The sequence below is a fragment of the Monopterus albus genome, unplaced genomic scaffold (genome assembly GCF_001952655.1).
Source record: "Monopterus albus unplaced genomic scaffold, M_albus_1.0 scaffold90.1, whole genome shotgun sequence".
Classification (NCBI taxonomy): domain Eukaryota; kingdom Metazoa; phylum Chordata; class Actinopteri; order Synbranchiformes; family Synbranchidae; genus Monopterus; species Monopterus albus.
In genome coordinates, this window is record NW_018127970.1 from 1,339,266 (window position 1) to 1,363,099 (window position 23,834).

The window sequence follows — 23,834 nt, forward strand, 5'->3', positions numbered from 1 at the left end:
TTAGCAGGAAACATGAGGTTTACGATGTTGTTAAATACATAATGTATATGAAGTTGTATAGTTTTAAATGTGTCTGTGTTTGTGTGGCTACGTGTCTGTCAGAGTGTCTATGTATATTCTTGCTTACTTGCAAATGCACATGCATAGTCTGTGTGTCTGTATATTTGTCTAAGTGTTCATGTATGAGTTTGCTTTGAATTGGTGTGAGCAGGAAACTATGCAACTTTCTCTGTGCGTTTGTTTCAATTATGAAAGTTTGTATACAAATGCTGTGTGTCTGTCTTTGAATATATTTGTCCTGTTTGTCTGTTAGGAGTGTATATGTGTGTGTGCATGTGGCTCCATCTGATCTGCCTCCTGGGCTCTACAGCCCAAATCAAATGGTAGGAAACATTAGTTTCAGCATTCCTCTTCCTCTTCCTCCTCCTCCCTCTCCTTCACTGTCTCCACTTCTCCTCTCTTCTTCCCCTCCTCCCCTCCTGCTCCTCCCCACCTTCTCTCTTCCCTTCTTCAGTGTCTTGCTCTTTGTGGTGATATGATTACGTTCCTCCTTTGAGCATCAGTGATCTGAGGGTTCGCTGTGTGTATGTATGTAAGTAAATGTGTATCTGTGTATGTGCGTGTGTGTGTGTGTGTGTGTGTGTGTGTGCTTGGAGACTAGTTGTTGATCTGAGCAGCCTGGCGTTGGGTATTGTGAGGCACAATTCATGGACGACGTCTCCAGATGAATGCCTCCATTCACAATTACAGCCTCTCCATTAGCTGCAGCCCTCACCACCCTGTTGTTGTCTTTTCTTCTTCTCTTGAAAACAAAAAAACAACAACAAAAAAACAATTAAAGCCAAACAAAAACAAGTGAGAGCACTGTACCTAGAAAAAGAAAAAAGGGGGCAAGGGAAGAGACAAGAGAGAGAGTTTGTGTGTGTGTGTGTGGGGGGGGTGATTCTTTGCTTAACACTACACACTATCTCTGTTTTATTCCAAAGAAAATCCTCATAGATGTATTTGAATATTCATAAATGAATGCAGACTAAAAGACTGACACAACTACTCAGTGTTGGTTATATATTTTTGATTCTCCTCTCCTCTGTTCGTAGTGCACTTCTCTTATGGTTCTCTTAAAATGATTCGATTTCATTCAGAAGACTAATAAATGAGGAAACACTGATAAAATAAGGACATTTGCTGCTCTTGAAGGTGCATGTTTAAAAATTAAGACTTTGATTTATGGCAAACAGGATTTTTATTCAACCCCACATTAACACACTTTACATTATATGAACACAAACAGGGAATAGCTGCATGTCCAGATTCAAATAAGCTTCTTAATGTATCAAATTAGAAAGGCTAAATGAAAATGGAAAATCCGTTTTATAATATATTATTAAAAAATGCTCTACCATACAGCAAATGTTTCTATTGTTTTTAATTTTTCTAAAAAAAAAAAACATATAATAAAATAAATTGAACTGGAAACCATTTGTCAGATTGTTAATGTAAGGTTGGTAGGATTTGTCTGTAAAATGGCTGATTGTGTTTGCTGAAAATGAGACTGGGATGTCCCCGCATCATAACCTTGTAGAAGTATTGACCTGGCTGTCTGTTATACATGTGTACAAACTGGCATCATGAGCGAATGGCCATAGTATCATAGTATGTCATAAAACTACCAAGTTCGCATATTTGTTTTGGTTTTTACACATTTCTGGTGACGGCTTCGCACACACAAAAAGCACCGTGTTTTGCCAGTTGAGTACTCCAACTGTGAACTAGCAGTTGTATGAATGTTTAATTTGCACTAGCAGTGTGTTAAGTCACAAAACTTCACACACTATAACATAATACAGCTCAGTCCTCATGTGTGTCAAGACAGATTTAATCCTGCATGGAAATAGCAGGATCCACGACTACCACTACCAACACAAGCTACTACATAGGAGATGTAATTAACGAATGTAAATCCATTTAGTACATGTAAATATGAATGTAAATACATTTAAGGGCTGCTGATAAACAAAATACCATTCAAACAGTATTAAAAAGAGGATTCAATTTCATCAAAGCCTTGTTGTTTTGTTTTGTTTTGTTGTTAGCATTGTTAAGTACTGTAAAAACTTAGCAAACACATTCAATCTCAATTCAAGTCAGCAAAAGTGACCCTTAAAGGCCTGGTTCATTTTTTTATTTACATTTTCCCTTTCACTCACTCCAGTCCACTTGATGCATTTAGAGACCTAAGACACTTTTTTTTTCTTGGCAACATTTTAAACATTAGCAAAAACAAAATGCACTTGACATTTGGATGGAAACTTAACTACTGAGGCACACAGTACCAAACAACACTTTCACAGTACTTGTATGCCTTCCTTGTTTTTTCTTCAGAGGGACCCCTGCGGAGCATTGTGTCTATGGGGTCACATCACCCTGTCCCTCACAGGGGGGTGTACCACAGGGACGGTTACCCCCCTCTGGACCTGATTCAATGGGTCTACCAAATGGAAAGAGACAGGAAGGTGCGGAGTGCTGATATCACCATCCTACCCAGACACAAGGTACAGTACTGTATACAGAGCTGGAAGACACACGTTTCACACATCACACACATGCCGTGATTTACTGGTCCAATAAATCACTGGTGCTGCCTAATTTCCTATGGATTTCAATTTCCCCCTGGACATATCTGCATTGATCAACTTCAGGTGTAAGGATGTGCCAGGCGTTGCTCACAGTGACACTGAAGAATGGCTCACAGATCTCTGCCATTCATGTGTATCCGTTTTTGTCTTTCTCTGTGTGTGTAGGGGTAAGAAAGAGGGATTTGTGCAAATGCAGCATTTCTGCTGAACACTGTCATCACTGGCAGGGCTTTAGAATACAAATCCTTGATAACATCTCAAAGTGTCAGAATCATACAGACAGAGATAGGGATCAGACAGTTGAGATATTGTTATTCTGATCATATCTGCTCGTGCACAGAGTCTAGGCCTGATTATGAGGAACAATTAAATATCATTCTTGCTTCTCTAACAGTTGTTACTGCAGAAGAAAGACTAAGGTTTAACTCTCTTTTGAAATCAAAGCATGTTTTGTGGTCTACTTAATCATCTTTCAGCTCAGTGTTTGAACTGAAACAATTATAATTCTCTTTCAGACTCAGCATTACGCTCTCATAATCATCAGGCCTTCTGAGCGTGCCCCTGGACAACAGGTGGCTCTGTATGTGCACATGTTGCTGCCTGACATGTCCTTGCAGGGTTTCATGGTCCCTAGGACTATAAATAAGTTTTGAGCCTGTGTTTGGAGCCAGCGATGAGGTTTGACAATGTCTTTACCCCAAGTTCCTCCCCTAGAGGCAGATCTGAATGGATTGTAGAGGCAAGGAGGAGAAATAAATTGGAGAAAAGGATAAATCAATGCTTGGCAGAGAGGCAAACAGACCTTCCAACCCCTGGCCGTGACAGACACACACACACACACATAAGCTTATACACACACGTACCATGGTGTGGCTTTTTTTCCTTGGGCTGTATTGGATTGGTATGCAGAGCTGAGGAGAGAGACGCTCAGAAAAAGACTTGGCCTACAAATGATGTCCTTTGTTTGATCCATTAGGTTGAGGGTGAGGGAGGGGGAGACGGAGTGGTGGGTAGATGGGAAGGGTCATCCCACAGAGACGGTGGAAGGGTTGGGAAACAAATATATCTGTCTATGAGCTTCTCCACCCTTCTCGTCTATGGGGGGGATCAGCTCTGTTGATGAGTTAGAGGTCAAAAAGGACGAAGTGTAGGTGTGAGTACCTTCCAGTGTTTGAATATATGCTAAAATTACTAATCTGAAACTGTCAATCTGAAGGTGGTTCACAGTTTATTAGTGTTGGGCAGCATGACCAAACATTTGTATCATGATTTTATTTAAGATTCTGGTGGTTTCTGAGGTATGACTCCACTGTGAGCACAGGTCTGTTGAAGAAAGTGAGTGAGTGTAGCTGCTTCAGTGCTGTTGGTATAATATTAGGATAGCAGTTTGCAGTTTGATAGCATTGCCAACAGTGGCAACATGACTCCACAAGCTTTGTAATATATTAAACCAAAAACTTCCAAACTGCAGCTCCTCTTTTGGACACAATCTCTGGTCACACATTCTTCATCCTCCATTTCTCTTTAATCTACTGTAGCAACGGAGCCTCTCCCAGCTGTTAGCAGGCTGTTATACTACCTGGCTAGTAGCAAACTGTACCCAGCAGGCTGTTTTCCTGTGTAAAACATTACAGATTGTTTGTGTCACAGGGTTGTGTGCTATGGTGTTTTTCCCTGTTAAAGAGAGAAAGTTTTGGGTGACTAATTGTTGTGTTATAAAGTTATAACTGTTAAGGTGCTTCGGTCATTGACCTCTGACCTCTATCATCATATGCTAAACCTGTTGTGAGAAATCTTGGGGTGTTGTTTGACAGTGACTTAAGGTTTGATTAGCAGATTAACACTGTTGTCAAGTCCATTTCTTTCCAACTGTGATTGTTGAGTAAAGTGAAGCTGTTTCTCTCATTTAACGATTTTGAAGTTGCAGTCCATGCGTTTGTTAGTTCTAGGCTTCTACTGTAATTCACTGTAAGTTGCTTCTTTCACATCTCCAGTTGGTTCAAAATGCTGCTGCTCATTTATTGATGAATTCATGTAAATATGAGCATATCTCACCTGTAGTGGCTCCAGGTTCCCTTCATAATTGAACTTAAGTGTTTAAGGTTTTATATGGTTTGGCGCCCTGGTATCTCTGTGACATTATTCAATGGTACGTCCCAGTTAGATCTCTTAGAGCTTCCTCTTTGTATCTCCTAGAGGTTCCAAGATCCCGTCACAAACGATGGGGCAACAGGGCTTTCCTAAAACTTTGGAATTATTTGCCTTGTAATATTAGATTTATTACAGAGTTGGCTGTGTTTAAATCTCTCCTTAACACCTTTTTGTATACTAAGGCATTTAATTGTTAATGGAGTCTGATATTTATTGTTGTTGGCTCTTATTTTAGTTTGTTTACTTTATTTTTTAATGTTTTTAATAAACAATGTTTCTTTTGTGAAGCACTTTGGTTAACCTGATGTTATTGTAAAGTGCTATATAAATACATTTTGAATTGATTTGAGTAAGCACAGTTAATGGGGTCTCCTTTCAATACATTCGGCTTAACGATCAAAAGCACTTCTAGTGGTGAACAATAATATACTGTATAATCTGCACCTTCCTGGAGCGTTACTGCTATGGTATGGCAGTATATGAAAACCTCACACCTTATGTGAAATTAAAGCTGGTACACCAGGTGAACCAGTATACCCCCCAGCAGTAAGTCTATTACCACCTGTGATATACTGTTTGTATTTTTGGTCACTTGGCTAATTCTACCATTGCGCTGTGTTGATTGCTGAGAATTGGGCAAACTGTCATAATACTAAAAACACAAGCCATCAAACAGGTTTGTTATGTCATAAAAACTAATAGAAATGTTGGCCAACATACTGTAAATTGCTCATTTCTGATGACTGTCACCTGTTCATGAGGAGATCCGAGGTGAGATTTGATCATTACAATCAACAACCTCAAACTCCACTTTGTGTTTGGGCAAATTTCATTCACAAAAATGAAATGTCTGTCATTAGTGGTAAGAGAATGACAGAAATGAAGGACGAATGATTTCATATGAAGATAGATGCCAAAAATGATCAAAAGCTGCTTTTCCACTTTGGCAACCTGCTGTTTACAACTTGCATGGCAAAAGAAGTCTGCCTTGCTTTTCTACTGTATTTTTCACACGGGTAAATACTGAATGTACTTAACTAAAAGGCAATACAATCCACACATATGTTTTTAAAATGCAACAGCTGGACATAAGTTGTCATTTGTCCAGTTTGCAGTCTTCGTTGTTCTTTATTATATGAAAGCCCTTCCAGATGTACACAGCAATGAAACTGATGCTGTTGTTGGGTCTATTGTAGCTGAGATGTGATGACACATCTGTCTGACAAACCACGAGCGACAGCTGCATGACCAGTCACTGGCAACAGCCCTGTGAGCTCCCCTACTTCTACCTGGAATCTGATTTACTACCACCTCTTGAAAGATGCTGAGAAGGGATACAAAAGCAGAACCTGGGAAAATAAGTACAGTAGTACAGTTGGTAAATTCCCATAGTGGAAAAGGGTTTAAAGGCTTGTGACAGTCAGGGAATTAATGACAAAAATATATACTTCATTATAGGTGATGTTATGGGACAACTACTTGACTCATCATGATATATTATAACTATAAACTACACTGTGCTATAATATACCACTACAATATAAAAAAATTATCCAAAAATATGGTCAGTACATTGGCAAGCCTTGATGTCATCACACAGGTGAGCTGAATATGAATTTGACAGTTTGAGTTTATATTTAGCCAAGCTAGCAGTGTGGCTCTGCTGATGGGTACATTCACCACTTTAACAGATTTAATAAGATTTCAATTTGTGCACATAGACATCTAAACCCAATTTTACTTTTGGAAATGTATGCAAAATTGGATGGGAATGTAACTGAGGCAGTGATTGTCATCTGATGTTTTATTGGTAGTTATATGCTACTCAGGATGATCATAACAGCTTTAGTGATATCCTGTCTTTTCATCTAGTGGCTCCATCAGGTCAACATTTATCCTTTGTTTTATGCCCAAATACCCCCAAAAAAACAAAACAAATAAAAAAACACACTAATGACATTCATCAATCTTGGCCATAATTTGAGGCATGCTAAACTAAGATGTTGACCATGGTAAATATTAGCTACTAATGATCAGCAGGGTAGCACTGACATTGTGAGCATGTTAGCATATTCAAGTTAGCATTTAGCCTCATAGAGCTCCTAGCATGACTGTAGACATTTAACCATATTTATTTTATTTTATTTTTGATCATTCATTTAAACTTTAGTCATATTCTGACTAGGATATTCTAGTTCCTAAGTCACACAAGTGGAGAAAGGCAGACTGTCTGTACATTAGTCATTTGACAGACCTGAGCCAGCGTTAGTATGGTCTACTCCTGTAGGCCCATAATCGAGTTTACCAGACCAATTCAGCCTCAAGATTTATATGATGCTGTCAAACCTAAACTTCAACCCTACTCCACTTCTTTATGCTTAGGTTTTTGTTCCACTACTGCTCACTCTGTTTGCACTCCATCACATGATTTCCATTTCTCCTGTTTTGGAGACACTATTTTCAGCTCTTCACCAGCAACAGCATACAAGACCATTTATTTTAGCCTGGGAGTTCTCTTTTCGCTCCATGTCTTTTTATAGTTTTGTCGTTCATACTGTACTCCCCGCTGTGCTTCTATTTTCATGAATGCTGTGAGAAATAATTGAAAGCGCCGTGTTCAGTGCCGTCTGTTGCAGCGCTCCCACTTCCTCATGCCTTGTAAATACTGTATCACTGAAACCCCTGCTGTAAGCTACCGGCTCGGGATTCCTCACAACTCTGACACGTCAACACTAACTGAAAACTTGAGCCAAGATCAAATCATAACCGGATTCTGAACGTTGCTCCCATGGACATAGCTGGCTTTTGATTGATTTTAAATTAAGCTGTTAGTCCTTGACTTTATCCTTGAAAAAACAGAGTTGAAACAGATATATCTCTGAACAGCTCATGTTCTGTTTATTCTTTATAAGAACTTTCTCTTTTTTTTCTGGTAGGACATCCATAAGGAGGGGAAAATGATTTTAAACTAGCCACATCCCCTGCTGCAAGTGGTGCTGGTGTGAAGAGCAACAAACGAAGTCTTAACAAGAGCAAAAATGTACCATAACAACTATAAATAAAATCATGACTTATAAAAATGAGATTAAAGGGTCAATTCATGGATTTTTGATTATAATATCTTCTGCCAAACATGGATGGTGGAACAAAAGATGTGATTGGTTGCATTATGGGAGAGGTAGTACCTAGTATTTCTGGAGCTTGCATCAGACTTGGGAACATCAGTTCATTTAAATTCAATTTTGAATACTTTTATATTTATTGGTCTAGTGCAGGTGTAGTACTAAATCACTTGAATACCCCTTTAAATAAAACTGATTAGTTGATTAACTGGTAGAGAACACTGAAAAAAAGGATTTGTTGGATTTACTTGATTGTAATGTGTACACCGGTCCCTCACAATGATAATGTGTAAAACCAACATAATTTTCTTTAGGGGTTAACTTGTTTGAATTATGTTAACAGAGGAAATATGAATGGATTGCGTTGCATATACTAGCATAATTTGTGTAAATCCAAAGACCCGGTGAGTCCTTTTTTTCAAAAACTGTACTAATTAAGTCATTTTTCAAGTAGAAATCTGCAGATTTCCTGCATGTCTTTGATATACTGACTATTATGGGGAGTGTTTACTGTTGGTCAAAGAAGACATGACATCTGAAGACACTGGACTCTGATAAACTTGAATGAATAATTTTTCTGACATTTTACACACTATCTGATCAATCAATAAATCAAGAAAATAATCACATCATAATGAAAATAACTGATTGTTTCAGTCCTAAATTCAGTTACGTATTATCTTTTATCATCCTGGGTTTTATCCTCATAAACAGGATGAGCATTTTGGTTCTCAAACTTTTGTTTGTCTTTAGAACCAAATATGTGTTCCATCACCCAGATGTGGAAGATTCCTGCAAACGTAGTGTTGGATAACCAGGCCCGCAACAAGACCCTGACATTCAGGGTCACTTTCCAGGTAAGCTGTACTGCAAATCCAGATACTACGGTCAGACTTCCATCTAAATTATTGGAAATTTTAACCACATTTCCAAAAAACACAAATGGAAATGTACTTAGTTACTGCTTCTTTACTGCTTCATTCTGTTTTTAGGAATTCTGTGACTGTCATTTATTTATTTATGCACAATTAAAGAGCTGTCGTTTGTAAGGGTGAAGGGGAAATTATGATTCTGTGAATCAGAAAAAATGTGTTTTCCATGCTGAGAATGCATGTATCCCCTTTGGCCACCAAAATGCTTGCTTTTATTACTGGACATATGGCATTAAGAAAATATTCATTCTTTATTTTCTGATATTGTATAGACAAAAGCATTATTTTGTGCTGGTTGCTTCTTCTACTACTGTGTGTAGATTAAGTTTCCTCAGGTCATAAACTCATTACCCATATCATACCCAAGTGTTACATAGGACATTTGTTGACCAGATGCCACTCATGAGATCAAGACATGCTGCTGTGAAGGACAAAGACTGTTGATGATGATGTGCACAGACAGATCAGGTCCTTACCACTGCAGATTCTCCAGGCTGTCATCATGGAGGAGATGTAACAGTCACACTCTTCAGATCCAGGAGGTGGAAGAGCTGTGAGCAGAAAGGCAGGGGCAGGGAACTGAAGACACAAATATGAACCATGGTTAAATAAAGATTGTTCATTTCCACAGTGCAGCAAGCAGACTGATCATGAATCGATTCCATGTACTGTATTGTAACTGTGTGGAGTCAGTGTCAGCAAAGATTTTTCACTGTGGATTCTTAACTTGGCTTTAAAAATTAATCGCTCTCCCAGCCACACAAACATATGTTTCTCCAAATACAAATAGTTCTGAGAACAGGTCTTAGCAATCATCTGTGCTCCTCCTTTGATTCTGGAAGATGCAAAGGTTAGTGAAAGATATGTTTGTCTTTTTCCACTTCAATGAAGAGTGAATTCAGCTCAGTGCAATAAGAAATGGATTACCCATTCATTAAATGGGCTGTGTCACTCCTCATTGACTTGGACAAATAACAAATTAATTTCTAGCTGCCTAATTTCTCTCTGTTCTCCACTGAATTTCTGATAACGTTGAATTACTGATCACAACCATGTGAGCTCCCTCAACTTTTTATCAATTCATTAAAAACGTGCCACAGCGGAAATGCTTGTGAGGAAATTCTCTCCCTTTTTCCTGCACGCTTCCTTTCCCACCACAACACTATATACAAACAGAAACCAAGTGAGGTGTTTCATTGAAATTAGGTTATTAAAAAGACCAGAAATCAAGTGCAGAAAGTTTTGGGGGAAAGTTACTTTGTTGCTATTTTGGCAGCAGTTATTTCAATAAGAAACAAATATGTCAGAATAACAGCCTTTCCCCAGTCAAGTGCAGATCTGTAGGTAGTTGTGTTTTGTAAAGTAGCAGTAGTGTATTGACAGGGCAGTACTGATGTTTCAATTAGAGCAGCATTACGTAGTGCCGCAGCATGGTAACATGGTGCGTCTCCTGCCATCTGCTCTGCCTCCATGTCTGATGAACGAGGCACGTGGGACTAATCGAGCCGCACATGAGCGATGGGACCGTTAGATCTACCACACACACTTATCCTATACACACGTCCTTATGCAGAAAAATGGGCGAAAGGACAAGGGAGAGCTCCTGGGCCCTGCTGTTTTAACAGTCTTCAGAAAGCCTATGATTCCTCCGCTTCTCCTCTCACATGTGCCACAAGAGCAGCCAGCGGGTTGGTTCTCTGATGGGGGAATGGGCAGATGCACCAGATGCACGAGTTAAAATTCTTCAAAAGCTCATCTGATGGAAAGACAAAAAAAGGGAGGCACTTCTGCCAGGTTTTCTCCTGCTGGGACGGTCTCGTATAACAATGTGTATTATGCCTGGCGTTAGTGCCTGCCAAACCACACGAATCAAAGTCCTCATTGTGTGGATTACGTTGTTAATCTGTTGATGCCACTGAGCAGTATTTCAGGTGTTAATGTGCCAGTTTTTTTCACTTTCTCTTCTCTTATTGGGGGGTGGGGGGGCATTAGATTGGTAATCTGTTTTAAATGCGTTCTGGGGAATGAAGACATGTTGAAAGCCAGCCAAGAGGACTCCGCTATCATGAAGAGCTTTCTCTTAATACAGCGTACAGATGGGAGTGACTGACTAAGGCTGCAGCACTGGTGCCAACGGCGACAAGCCCGTGAGCTCCATGCCTCGTGCCACTTGTTGAAATATATGACTATATGAATAATGAAACAGGAAAAGGAAAGTAGTATTCCTAAAGCAGTCCAACAGTGACATCCATCACAGAAATGCCTCATTGTTCTTTTTTTTTAACCCTGCAACAAATTTCAAGCTGTATCTCTTTGGAGGAACAAACTAAAGCTGTGCTCTGTGCCACACACTTTGGAGGTGAACTCCTAAACCAGAAAAAGGGAATGATAAAGAGAATGAAAGAGAGAAAGACAGAAGGAAAGGGACAAAAAGAGAAGTAATCCTCCCTTTTTTTGTACTTCCTGGGGTGGTCTCGTCATCCACTGCCTCAAAGAGGGACAGAATACACCTCCTTGTTACAATGGAGGAGACCCACAGGGGCCGGTGCTATCTGATGAGTGTGTGTGTGTGTGTGTGTGTGTGGTGGGGGTGCAGCTTTAAGCAGGCCTTTGAGTGGCCTAATTGCATTGGAATACAGCAGTCTGAGAGCTGGCTCAGATCACGGGCTGCTGGAGGGGTTAGGGCCCGCAGCTCGACAACCACACTCGGCAAAAGAGCCCCGGCACAATGCATACAATTAATACTCTCCCTCTCATTAACGCTCTCCCCACTTTTTGTCCTCTCTCTTACTTTTCTTTCATTCTCCTCCTTCCCACCCAGTATCTTGCTCTCTCTCCTCTCCCTCTCTTGTTCCTCGCTCCCTCCCCTCAGTATGTCGTCACTCACCCACTGTATTAATGCTCCCATACAGCCTGTCAGTCACACTCCCTTTGATGCACACAACAATTACAGTAAGCATGAAAGGTGTGGGTCAGCTCTTGTTATGTAAGACTTGAAACAGGCCTTAGCACAAATTGTTCATATGCGGACAGCTCATCAGAAATAAAACTTTGACAACGTGACATCTGTAATTAATTTGTAATGTGTGCTTTGTTAAGAAGTGCTGAATGTTTTGCCTCTTACTGTATTCCACAGTTTACAGTGTAACAGTGCAAGTTAAATTGTTATAACCTGGGCTGTCTTTTAATTTGAAGTTACTTTGACATATTTTAAAGGACACTATGGCTGAATTCTTCAGACTTTTGTCTGTTGCGGTTGCTTCAACCACAAAGGTGGTAGAAGCAAAGCTACACAGTCTCCATTTAGTCCTTATTGTTCCCTAAAGAAGAGACTGTAATAAACCAGAAATGTTGTTTGTGTCTTTGGGGCACTAAATACCAAGTTGTTAAACATCCATTTGTACTTCACTGGATTTTATCACCTACAGTAAAAGTCCAGACGTCATAACAGTATTCACAGGGGCATTTACCTACAAAATTTATCTTCAACAATTTAAGTAATGGTTAATTGTTTATGTCATATTTATGTTACAAAATATATAATTCAATCATTCTCTTGAGAAACTAGAACCTGCTGGTTTTCTTCCATTTCTATGATAGTAAAATCTTTGGGCTTTGGACATAACATGTTTTAAGACATATACCCTGCCTGGAATAATCAAAAGGTTCAGTTATGCTGTTAAACATTCTTAAAATAGGTTAACTCCTCTCTCTAACTCTATGAATGTACAAAGTTTAACTAGTGGGCAGAATAAAAGGTCATTCTCAGTGTACTGTACATGCACTGGACGTTACAAAGTCATGTTTGTGGTGTTTATGTAAGTTGGATACTGCACCATGACTGGCTTCAAACCTGGCTGAGATGTCACAGTCTACTCTTGCATCCATGTGTTAAACTAAGCTTGCACAAGCCTAGACGTGAGTAAAGATGGATTATATTTCTGTCATAAGGGCTGAGACCACAAATCTTCCCCTTACACTGAATAGTGTATGGTTCATTAAATGGGTTAATACAGTCAGACATAGAGACAGATTCGAGCCTAGCTTCTAGTTTGGACTCAAATGTCCTTGTCTCTAAAAGGGCCTCAGTGGACAGTGTGCATGGACCAGTCATTGATTTTGAAAACACATCATATCTAACCAGCCCCTCCTTTGATTTTCTTTATCACACAAGCCGTGTCTTAATAAAATCTAATTATTTCCGCTCACAGGATGCTTTCTGGTGAGAAATTGGCAGAGGGATGTGAGCTGATGTATGGGGAGACAGTCGCCTAATTAGAGTGTGAGAAATTGAATCTTTACAGCACACGGGTCATATAATTATCCTACTGTTAATTTAATGCTTACATTCTCTGCTGTTCATTTTTATTCCCTTAAATGTAGTTTGGCAGCAGCCCTCAGTGCTCAGCACTGGGTTGACTACGGTACAAGAGAAGGCAGCATGGCCCCTAACATTGGCCCCTCTGAGTGATTGAATAACTGAGGACCCTGCAGTCCAAATAACAAGGCTCGCATCATTTATGCATTGTTAAGCCATGTAATTGAAACAAGCCATAGTTTGCATATTACACCATTAAAATAATGTGCTTTGCGCTTCTCCCATCACGACTATTTAAGCCTGTGTGGCAATGTGGTAATTCCTTGAATTACAGCCTAATTACCACAATGTTCTTTTGATTTGGCCGATTTCAATGTTACGCCACAATAATGTTCAGTATTACCAGAATGAATTACTGAACCGTGCCTGGAACTTTTCCTTGTATGACTTAAATCCTGGCAGCTTCATGTGCTGTAAGTGCAGCTGGATTCACATCCATAAAGGATTATTAGCCTATGAAATGAGATCCATTAAAGGCCCAATCAGTAATACTTAATTGAAGAGCTAGAGTCAAACATGGAATATGAGTATTCTGTGTGGTCCTCAGCCGATTCTCATAGGCCTGGTTTATATCATCTGTCCACAGATAGTTTTAATGTAAACAGACCAGCAACATCAGAAATATTTCTGACTTTTAATTAATTACTGTTGTGTACAGTTTGTCCTTTCAATAAAAGACATATCTGTTAAGTACAAATTTTCTATATGTTTGGGATAAACACTGTGCCTTTAAAGGATGAGTGCAACAAACAGTGTATTCAATATTTGATGGTCATACATTTAATTTAAGATAATTACATTTTATTTATCTTTACCATCAGTGGTTGAGTTATTTGGTAACTAAAGCAGCAAGCTGCAACTTAGATCGGTGTATGAGATTAAAATCCAGTCCAGTCCATATAAAGCATTTTAGAATGAGGATTTGGCCTTTGTTACACGCCCCTGTATTGTTCACAGACCTCAGCCTGTACATGTGTCCTGGTGTGAACTTGCTGAATAAATTTATATTTCTAAGAATGATTTGCGAGTTTGCAGCATTCAGTATGTAGACTTTTCTGCTTTCACTTCACAGTTTGAATATTTGGTGAAAATATTTCATTTATAATAGCTTTTTATTGCCTTTTAATTTTACTGCTGGGCCCAAGTTATTAAATAAAACATTTAATTACAGTTCTAGTCATTTGCATAGTTTAGAAGTAATAAATTGTGGATACTGAAGAAGTGTCCACATTGATTTATAGGTTTAATTTGGAGGCAGCATGTATTACTTTGTTTCTGGTGGACTGAATTGTTATAGACTAACCAAAAATGCAGTTTAATTTCACATATATAGTAGGAATTATTAATGTCTTCTAGTAATAAGACTTAAGTTGTTTTTTTCCCAGAAGTTAGAAAGTTGAAACATACTTCATGCAACATTCAGAGGTTTTGTTTGTAATTGTTCACAGCATTTCCTTTATCTCACAGGAGTGTGAGGAGCAGCCTTAAGGACAGTCAATCTTTTTGAGGTTTCCAAGCCCTTTCTCCCTCTCAAGGCCCTGTGCTCCTTTACTCCTCCCTCCTTTATCCCTGCAAAGGCTTTGTCCCTGTAGCTGGGGGGAAAGGGGGGGTAGCAACGCAACTGCTGTTGTTTCATTTACTTCTCCCTATGGCAACCAGCAGCGGTCGGCCAGGAATGTCCCCTCTCTGGACAAAGTCCTGCACCATGAAGCTGACACCAGGGGGATGGCAGCTGGGACGGGATGGAAACCTGCCCTCCCTGCCCTGGACTGGAGGCCTGGATCTGGACTTAATCCTCCTCTTCACTTGTGTCTGTCCTTATCGAGGATGATGATGGGTAACCACACATTCTAAGTCAACAACAGATGTATATAAGACCAGAAAAATCATTTCTAAATCTCCTTTGCTGATGCAAAGAATCCTGGGCAGCTCTCAGTGCTGCTGCACTCTTACGCCTACATCTTTTAAACAACCATTTAGGAGCCCACAAATCCTCCAAACTACATTTATTAAAGAAACATTTTGGGAACTAAATAGCTTATTTCAGGTTTAAATAGACAATACATCTTTGAAGTCATGTTATTTATAGAACCTGAGTTTCTGTAGCCACTCCTCCTGAGCCAGGCTTGTAAAATGTACTTTACAGTCTAGTTGGACACAAAAGTTTACTTATTTGTTTACTTTATGGGCTGTTAAAAGTTTTCAGGTCTACATTTAGAGACACTTGATTGGAAAAAATATTACTGGCTTGCAATTTTACAAGCAATTACTGGAGTTTGAGAAAGTGCAGATAAATCTGACATCAACAGCCAGATCTAAATCCAAAAGAAAGAAAATGATAGACTTTACAATGATGCCTGCAGTCAGTGTAGGTTTTCAAATGATCTCACTTTAAACAAACTATACAATTTGAACCTGTATGGTGTAAAGGCGGATCAGGAGAAGACTGCATGTCAACAAATGAAGTGCAGCAGCGATCACAGATTCATTCAACTGATTAAGCTTTACAGGTAAAATGTTTGTTTTTAATAAAACTCAGCTGATGGAAACAGCTCTAATCGTTTTCATTTACCGTATATCTGGATTTAGAAAACGTATTAGTTAAATTGCTTTCTTTTACAAATCTTATAAAGGATCTTGAAAGCAGTAAAAAAGCATTAGAAAAAAATTATTTGAATAAACTGGATTTCAAATTAGGCTATTCAGTTAGGTGGTTTCACAACAACATTAACTTAAAATGTCAGTCTTTAATTTATGTTAACTTAAAGGTAACTATTGCCTTTTTTGTCAATACTTCAAAAAATGCTACATTAGTAGTTTTTCTCATACACACACTGCATTGCACAAATAACACAGAGGGATTAATGTGAACGTCTTAGCAGAAATGTTGCAGCAACAGTAAACTGGTTTTGTCTCACACAGGTTCGGTATATTATGCATAAACATATTACGTGAATATGGTTTTATGTAATCTAAAGTCGAGCTCTCTTTGTTGCAGTAAATAAGTTGACATTGTCTAATCCAATTAGGATGTGACATTCATGTTTCCAATAACAACATTTAATATTATGAAGCTGCGCGTAATTACACTCAACAGTTAATAAAATGTAAAGTCTAGTTAAATAAACAAAGGTGTCCTTAACAAAATATCTTTTGCATTAATCTTCACATAAAGGAAGTCGTGGTTTTGAGGATCTACCCTATCTGCACCCTGAGTCTTGACAGAACATGACTATTAAAGTAAATCAACTGTATCTTACAGGTGCACAGCTGATCCTGGTGCTCCGTCTTTCCATGCTGTACTCCGGCTCTCCGCTTCCACGGGAACCTTCAACTCGCACCTCTCCAACAAAGAGAGTAGTGTTTGTTGAGATTTCCCTGCAGCCAATCACCATGTCGTTGCCCTTGGGAACCACGTCCATCATCTTCTGACATCCAATGAGCGACGGGGGCGGGGCGGAGTCCAGGTGCGCCTCGGCGTCCACTTGGCAGAGCGCCTGGGAGCCGCCTGTGGGCAGGAGAGGATCTGTCAAATTCAAGGTTTCTTTAATAAGAGCGATCAGTCCGGCTCCGAGAGTCATGGCGACCGCAGCGTCTAACCACTACAACATCCTCACCTCCAGCGCATCCATCGTGCACTCGGAGCCCGGCAGCATGCAGCAAGCCACGGCGTACCGGGAAGCGCAGAGCCTGTTACAGAGCGAGTACCCGCTGCAGAGCAACAGCCACACGCTCAGCCACGCACACCAGTGGATCACGGCTCTGTCCCACGGAGAAGGAGCCCCGTGGTCCTCCAGCCCTCTCGGCTCAGAGCAGGACATCAAACCCGCGGTGCAGGGCGCCCGGGATGAGATGCACAACTCCAGCAGCAACCTACAGCACCAGTCGCGGCCGCCCCACCTGGGGCACCAGACGCACGGGAACCACCACGACGGCCGGGCGTGGAGAACCACTACTGCGGCGCACATACCGAGCATGGCGACTACGAACGGCCAAAGCCTTATTTACTCCCAGCCGGGCTTCAGCGTGAATGGGCTGATCCCGGGCAGCGGGCAGGGGATGCACCACCACAACCTAAGAGACAGTCATGACGACCACCACAGCCCGCACCTCAGCGACCACGGCCACCCTCCGTCCCAGCATCAGCACCAGCATCGGCCGCAGAGCCACCACGACCACTCGGACGAGGATACGCCGACCTCGGACGACCTGGAGCAGTTCGCCAAGCAGTTCAAACAGCGTAGGATCAAGCTGGGCTTCACGCAGGCGGACGTCGGACTCGCCCTGGGGACCCTGTACGGAAATGTGTTTTCCCAAACCACCATATGCAGGTTTGAGGCCCTGCAGCTCAGCTTCAAAAACATGTGCAAGCTGAAGCCTCTGTTGAACAAGTGGCTGGAGGAGGCGGACTCCACCTCGGGCAGCCCGACCAGTCTGGACAAAATCGCTGCGCAAGGGAGGAAAAGGAAAAAACGGACTTCAATCGAGGTAAGCGTAAAGGGAGCTTTGGAGAGCCATTTTTTGAAGTGCCCTAAACCGGCAGCGTCGGAAATAATCACCCTGGCGGACAGTCTGCACCTGGAGAAAGAAGTGGTGCGGGTTTGGTTTTGTAACAGGAGACAGAAGGAGAAACGCATGACCCCTCCCGGAGGAGCTCTGCCAGGGAGCGAGGATGTGTACGGGGACACGCCGCCGCACCACGGGGTCCAGACCCCTGTCCAGTGAACTCTTCTGGACCGCTACTCCAGGACTTGTTTATCCTTTTTATTTATCCCCAAGATTATATATAAACCACTGGACTATAAAACAATATAGTGGGTGTTTTATGTATAATAGATTGGAGTGAGTACTTAACACAATATCTGCAGTGAATATCTGAAAAATGGAAAATGAGTGAGGGGAGGACAGGACATTGCTTTCCTCTCCCAGAGCTAAAGGAACAAGCCCGTGTTGTGTTCTTAGAGGATACATGCCCAGCACTGTGACTCCAGTCGACGCAGTTTCAAGGTGTAGCCCCTATTGTGTATTGAAATCATACTTGACGAAAAAAAAAGAGGTAGGGGAAAGGAGGGTACTTAGTTTTAGATGAAAAACATAACTGAATGGTTTCCATTCGCCACTTTTATATCAAATCTAACACATTTTCCCTCTGCTGTAAAGGGGAAAGCAAAGGCAGAGGCGTTTAGTTTTGTAGCTCTAAACTGTGCATCCAGCAGTGATGGGAGGGTGGTGCAGAAGGGTCAAAGGAGCTGCGTTAATGGAGTAAAGTGGAGGCCAGTAAAGGCTGCAGCCCCAGTCCAGTGGAGTCCAGCTGAGGGTGAGCATCGCCTGAGTCCCATCTGTCAGTCAGGCAGCACAGAGCCGCTTTGCATTATAAACACTACTGCTGGGAAAGTGCTGGCCATTCAGCTCGTATTTATTATTAGTATTATTATTATTATTTATTATTATTACTATTATTACTATTATTATTATTATTATTACTATTATTGTTATTACAGGAGTGCAGCGCCTAAACTCAATAACTGGTCTGTGTGCAGTTGTAGTGAACAAAAAGTGAAGGACCTCTGTAACGAGTCAAACAGCAGCAGAGACAAAAAGACCATTATTATTATTATTATCACAAAACTAACGCTTCATAATTTTCTCCTCCCCCTCAGCTCCCAGAAGGGCTCCCTGGCGATTGATAGGGTTATCAGGCACTTTTCCACAACAGGATGGGCTCGAGATATATAGATATCTACAAAGATATAGGTCACCAACTCTCCCAGAGTATTTGGATCCACTTTTGTAAATATTGTAATAACTTTAAAAGTCATGGCTTCCCTTTTTCTTTCTTCACTGGGGCACTTTTTGAATTGATGTTTTCACGAACAAGCAGGTTGAGTTTTTAAAATCCACTTTTGATTCAGAGCCTACCTACTGCCTTGTGTTTATGTGCTATTTAACGTCCATTTAGTTGCAGAAATTTTACTCGTTTACGGTTTCAACATTTTTTTTTGTAGCGTATTTTATTTTGAGTCAAAAAGTGATCTTTAAATTCATGTGATGTGAAAGCAGTTTAAATTGTTTAAACTGTCTAAGGAGTTCTGTTTTGCCATTTGATGTCCGCACTGAAATTACATTGAATTGTGTTTCCAATCAAAATATAGGCCTAGTGCTTTAAGGACTGAACTCATCGACTGTCCACAAATGAATCAGACTTATAGAGGATGAAAACGGAGATTAACAACATGACTAATGTGCTTGAAACTATGATAGAAGGCCTTGACATTTTTTCCAATTAATTTTGGTGACATTCCAAAAATCGCAGCATGTGATCCAAATGATGATGATGATTATTATTATTATTATTATTATTATTATTATTATTATTATTATTATTATTAATACGGTGTTGTTTTTATTAGTTTGTGAGGTCGTTGCCATGGATTTCATGTCAGCCATTTTGTTCATCTTCGTCTATGTTGCTTTATTATGGGGGAAACTGCTCGTAGACATTTTATTTTATTTTTTTAGTTTTGTTAATGAGATTGTAATTTATTCTACGAAGGCTTTTATAGATGAGACAATGTGCGAGATATATAGGGGAAGAAATGACACCGAGAAGGCTTTTGTTTTGTAGGGAAGAAGAGAGTACATATTTTTATTTTTCAGCGGGATTGCCACATGCCCGGACCGTCACAGCTAAATGTATATACATCTGTTCTCCGTACAGTAGCCTGCCTTTTGTTTTATGCAAAGACAGATATCCAGGGACTTTGTTTTTTTTTATTTTTCCTTCCTGATGTTGCTTCTACAGAAAACAACAAGCAGAAACGACCATGACATTGAAATCTCTCCTCAGTAGCTTTAATGAACCGTTCTAAGTTATAATTCACTGGAAATTCAAGATATGGGATGTAGACCTGTAGCAGTCTAACGCGGTTTTCTTGTTCTGTTTAACTGCTTGTTAAGCCAGTCGTTTTTATTTCTGCAGGGGGTTATAGGCTATCATATTCACTGGACGAACTTGGGGTAGATATAAAGCAGAGGTGATAAACGCCTGGAGGTGTTTCATCACTTGACTCGTGAACAACGGACTTGCACATTTTTAAATAATGGGGTTGATATTAAACAGCTTTTTCCAACGTCGAGGCTAAATGTATTTATTGTCCTTTTAATCCAGCAAAGCAGGACACTGCAGCAGTGTGTGCCTGACAGCTGTGGTTTTGAAAATATGCTCCTTATTTTGAGCCCTTTGGTTTGGGTGGAATTAATGGCTGAGAGAAAATCAGAGTGGATGAATGTAAGATTGTGAGCTGATGATGTGTTGGTTTTGCCCAAGGCTACTCTTAAAGGGGCTGGCTTTGGCTGGGGAAACTACAGTTTCCATCCAGGGTTAAATTAGAGGTTCCCAAAGTGGGGTCCGAGGACCGACAGTGGTCCGTAGGAGGGTTGAAAGGGGTTCAGCAAGGTAATATTTTTATCTCTCTTATTTTATTTGGTGCTTATGGTTTCACTTGCTCCGTCACCTCGCACAGTATTGTGAACAAAAAAGAAAAACAAATCCAAACTCATCTCAAAGATTATTAGCGCTTTAAAATGTGTTGGAAGCCACCTTATAATCCACATGGTTAGCCTCATGGGGTTTGTTTTGTTTGCACCCCGTTTTCTGTAGGCCTATTCTTGATTTAATAAGATGAGAAAAGAAAACTTTTTATCAACCTCAGAAAACAAAAACCTTGCCTTGTTCTGAATATTTCTTGACTGTAAATCTCGCCTCATTTGGGACAAACGAGAGCCCTAAAAAGTAAGGGTTAATCAGACAACTCAAACTTTAAAAACATAATAGGTTGTGACATTTAAATAAATGCTGGTTTTTCAATAAAAATTTATCAGAATTCATTTGGTCCCTAAAACATTCCCATAATAGAAAGTTCTGGTTCAATAGACAAAAAAAGACTTAACAGAAAACTCCACTGTAATATTTCTGGAGGGACCTATAGTGACTGTGATATTCACTGTGGTGACCCTGATGGTATTTTCCCATTTTCTGTGCTACGTACTTCCTCTTTAATATTGCCATGGGAATCTGTGGTGTGATACTTTTATGAGAATCTCTGTAAAATCTATTCGACTTCCTTTTATTTTAAAATTGGCGGGGAAATACAGAATTGATTGTATTTCCTAGCCACATCTACAAAAATGAGAAAACAGGCTGCCCTCTTGGTTGTCATAATATAAATAATGGGATTCTTCCCCGTTTTCCTTGCCAAAGCTGCCAGCCCCTGTTCTGCTGTCTGCAGCAGTGCACAGTGTGAAAAGGTGAGCCCGTGGACAAGATGGAAGGGAGGTTTACACCCCAGAGGAGAATCGATTGGGAATCAATAGCTGATCGCTAATTTATGCTCAATGAACGTGATCACAAACAAAAAAAGTAGGGACCCTTTTGATGTCATTTATCCACAGAATTGATCAAATAAATATAACACACTTAGTGCGAGGAATCAATTCCTACTGGGACCCTGTCCAACCATGTCTCTGCTTACAGATGGTTGTCGCTTTTCATTCTGGACAGAAAAATGCCACAAAACATTCCCCTTGTGAAAATGCACTGTGATATTTCTTAGGAATGACTTAGTGACCTTGCTGGACTTAGATATGCTTGCTTTACCTCTATGTGGTATAATGCGCACAATGGATATTATCCCCCCGCGCACTGTATCATTTCCACGAGCTGCTTTGTAGCTGACACAGGGAAATAAAAGATGTCCTTCTCTGCATCATCACGGCCGTTTAACCTGCCATTTGGACGCCTGGCATGAAATGACACCCGGAAATAAAGCCCACTCTCTGATCTCAGAAGCTGACTTTTGTGGAGCCCAGTAATCAAAAAAGTGCCCCCTCGTGACCTTCATTCGCGCTCTAGCAGATGCAATTAATAGCGCGTCGCGTTAATTACACCTTCCTTTTTATTTAGGTGACGTGAAATTTCCCATTAGACTCCCAGGGAAGAAAAACCCTGCTCTGCTGTGGCGCTGGCTGAGCTGTGGAGACGCATAGAGGGGGATAGTCGGTACTCGAGCGCCATCTAGCGACACCAGCGCGACCCGAGGGTGAGTCCAAGCTCCAGAATCATGTTGCTGTCTATGAGCACTGGGTCAGATTTAAAGAGTGTGTTACAATATATGCTAAACAATTGGAGTTTTAATTTGAGGTAGTTGATATAAAACATTTAGTAATTACACTGAAAAATATAATCTTTCACAACAGGGTCATTATCAAAGTTATATATTGGGTTGTTAAATTAAGATAAGGTTAGGATACAGTGAGACATGGACCCGACTCACACTTACTCACACAGGTATACAACAGACATGCAACTGTCAGTCCTCGCAGAACTTACAGTACATGGAAATATAATTTGCTTTATTGTTTTTCTTGACACAGCTGGAGCTGAACCAATTAATTCATTCATTGGTAAACTGTCATCAGTTTTGATAACTGGCAAATTGTTTAACCATTCATGGTCTCACCCAAAACCTATTGTATTACACTTGTGTTTTAATGGATATCAGCAAAGCACACAACTGGAGATGTTAAACATTTTACATATTACATAAACAGGAAATGCGTTTTTAACACATTAACACATACAATGAAAAGGACCAAAGTCAAATAATATGAAGGTGAATAGTCGTAGATCCACATTAGACTTTCTGATCTGTGTGGTAGTCTGCGTTTTGTTTGTTTGTTTGTTTGGTATTTTTGTGTTTCTGTTTTCTTTTTCTGAAGTGGGTCTTCTGCAAACCATTGTTGACTTTTATTCACACGGGAGCATTTTCCCTAGACTACAATCAGGACACTGCCCCAGTGCTGTGTTTAAACCTGACTCTGAGTCTTCGTTACCACTATTAGCAGAATCACCCTGGATTTACCTATTACCCACTGTGTTTTTAGTGACAAATTATTTCAACATGTGTACAGTGGTATTATGTTACACATTTTAAGAAAAAAACTTGACATTTCTTGATGATACCACCACCTTTTTTCTTCTTAAAAAGTTATTCTGCTTTTACCAGTAATGGAATAGTAGAAGGTCAGCCCAATTTAAAAAGACACACACACACACACATACATATACATATACATATACATATACATATCTATATAGATATATATATATGTTTATATGCTCAGTCAAATAGATTTCAGTTTTTTTTTAAGAAATCAACTCAAAACAGTTAATACATGGTTGAGAAGATCATCAAAGTTCCTTAATAAGGTGACATTGCCAAACATTTTCTGGTTCAAGGATTTACTGCTTTCTTCAGTTTGGCATCACTGTTAATTGAATATTGTAAATTGAATGCAAATTGTTGGCCAGACAAAACAAGCAGTAAGACTTCTTCATAGAGGACATTTGGATGTCACAGCAAAGCACATGTGTAAATGACAAAATGAACAATGGCTGAATTCCATTTAGCTGTTCCAGGTCCTAGTCCGTGCATGCTGGGGCACTGTCGTGGCTGCCTGCTGGGACACTTGACCAGAACAGAGCCATCATTAATGTTATTAGTAACACCTGTGCTTTTCCTATTATGTCAAATCAAAATATCTACTGTGAAAAAAT

At 40.1% G+C, this 23,834-nt stretch overlaps 2 protein-coding genes across 2 annotated transcripts in view; both read left to right on the top strand.

Annotated features, from left to right (window-relative positions):
* The window catches only part of LOC109964548 (neuroendocrine convertase 1-like), a 187,161-nt gene extending 179,038 nt beyond the window's left edge, over positions 1-8,123 (top strand). Inside the window, exons 18-19 of the mRNA XM_020607920.1 lie at positions 2,383-2,552; positions 7,724-8,123. Coding sequence (XP_020463576.1) covers positions 2,383-2,552; positions 7,724-7,759 — 206 coding nt within the window. The 3' untranslated portion in view covers positions 7,760-8,123. The remainder of the gene's footprint in view (positions 1-2,382; positions 2,553-7,723) is intronic.
* Positions 8,124-16,733: 8,610 nt separating this feature from the next.
* Positions 16,734-18,630, top strand: pou3f2b (POU class 3 homeobox 2b). Its single transcript, XM_020607921.1, has one exon. It carries the CDS (start codon positions 16,799-16,801, stop codon positions 17,942-17,944), a length of 1,146 nt encoding a protein of 381 aa, XP_020463577.1. The 5' UTR covers positions 16,734-16,798; the 3' UTR covers positions 17,945-18,630.
* The last annotated feature ends 5,204 nt before the right edge of the window (positions 18,631-23,834 follow it).

Coding starts and splice junctions, on each gene's coding strand:
- pou3f2b (XM_020607921.1), top strand. CDS start 16,799: ATGGCGACCGCAGCGTCTAACCACTACAACATCCTCACCTCCAGCGCA.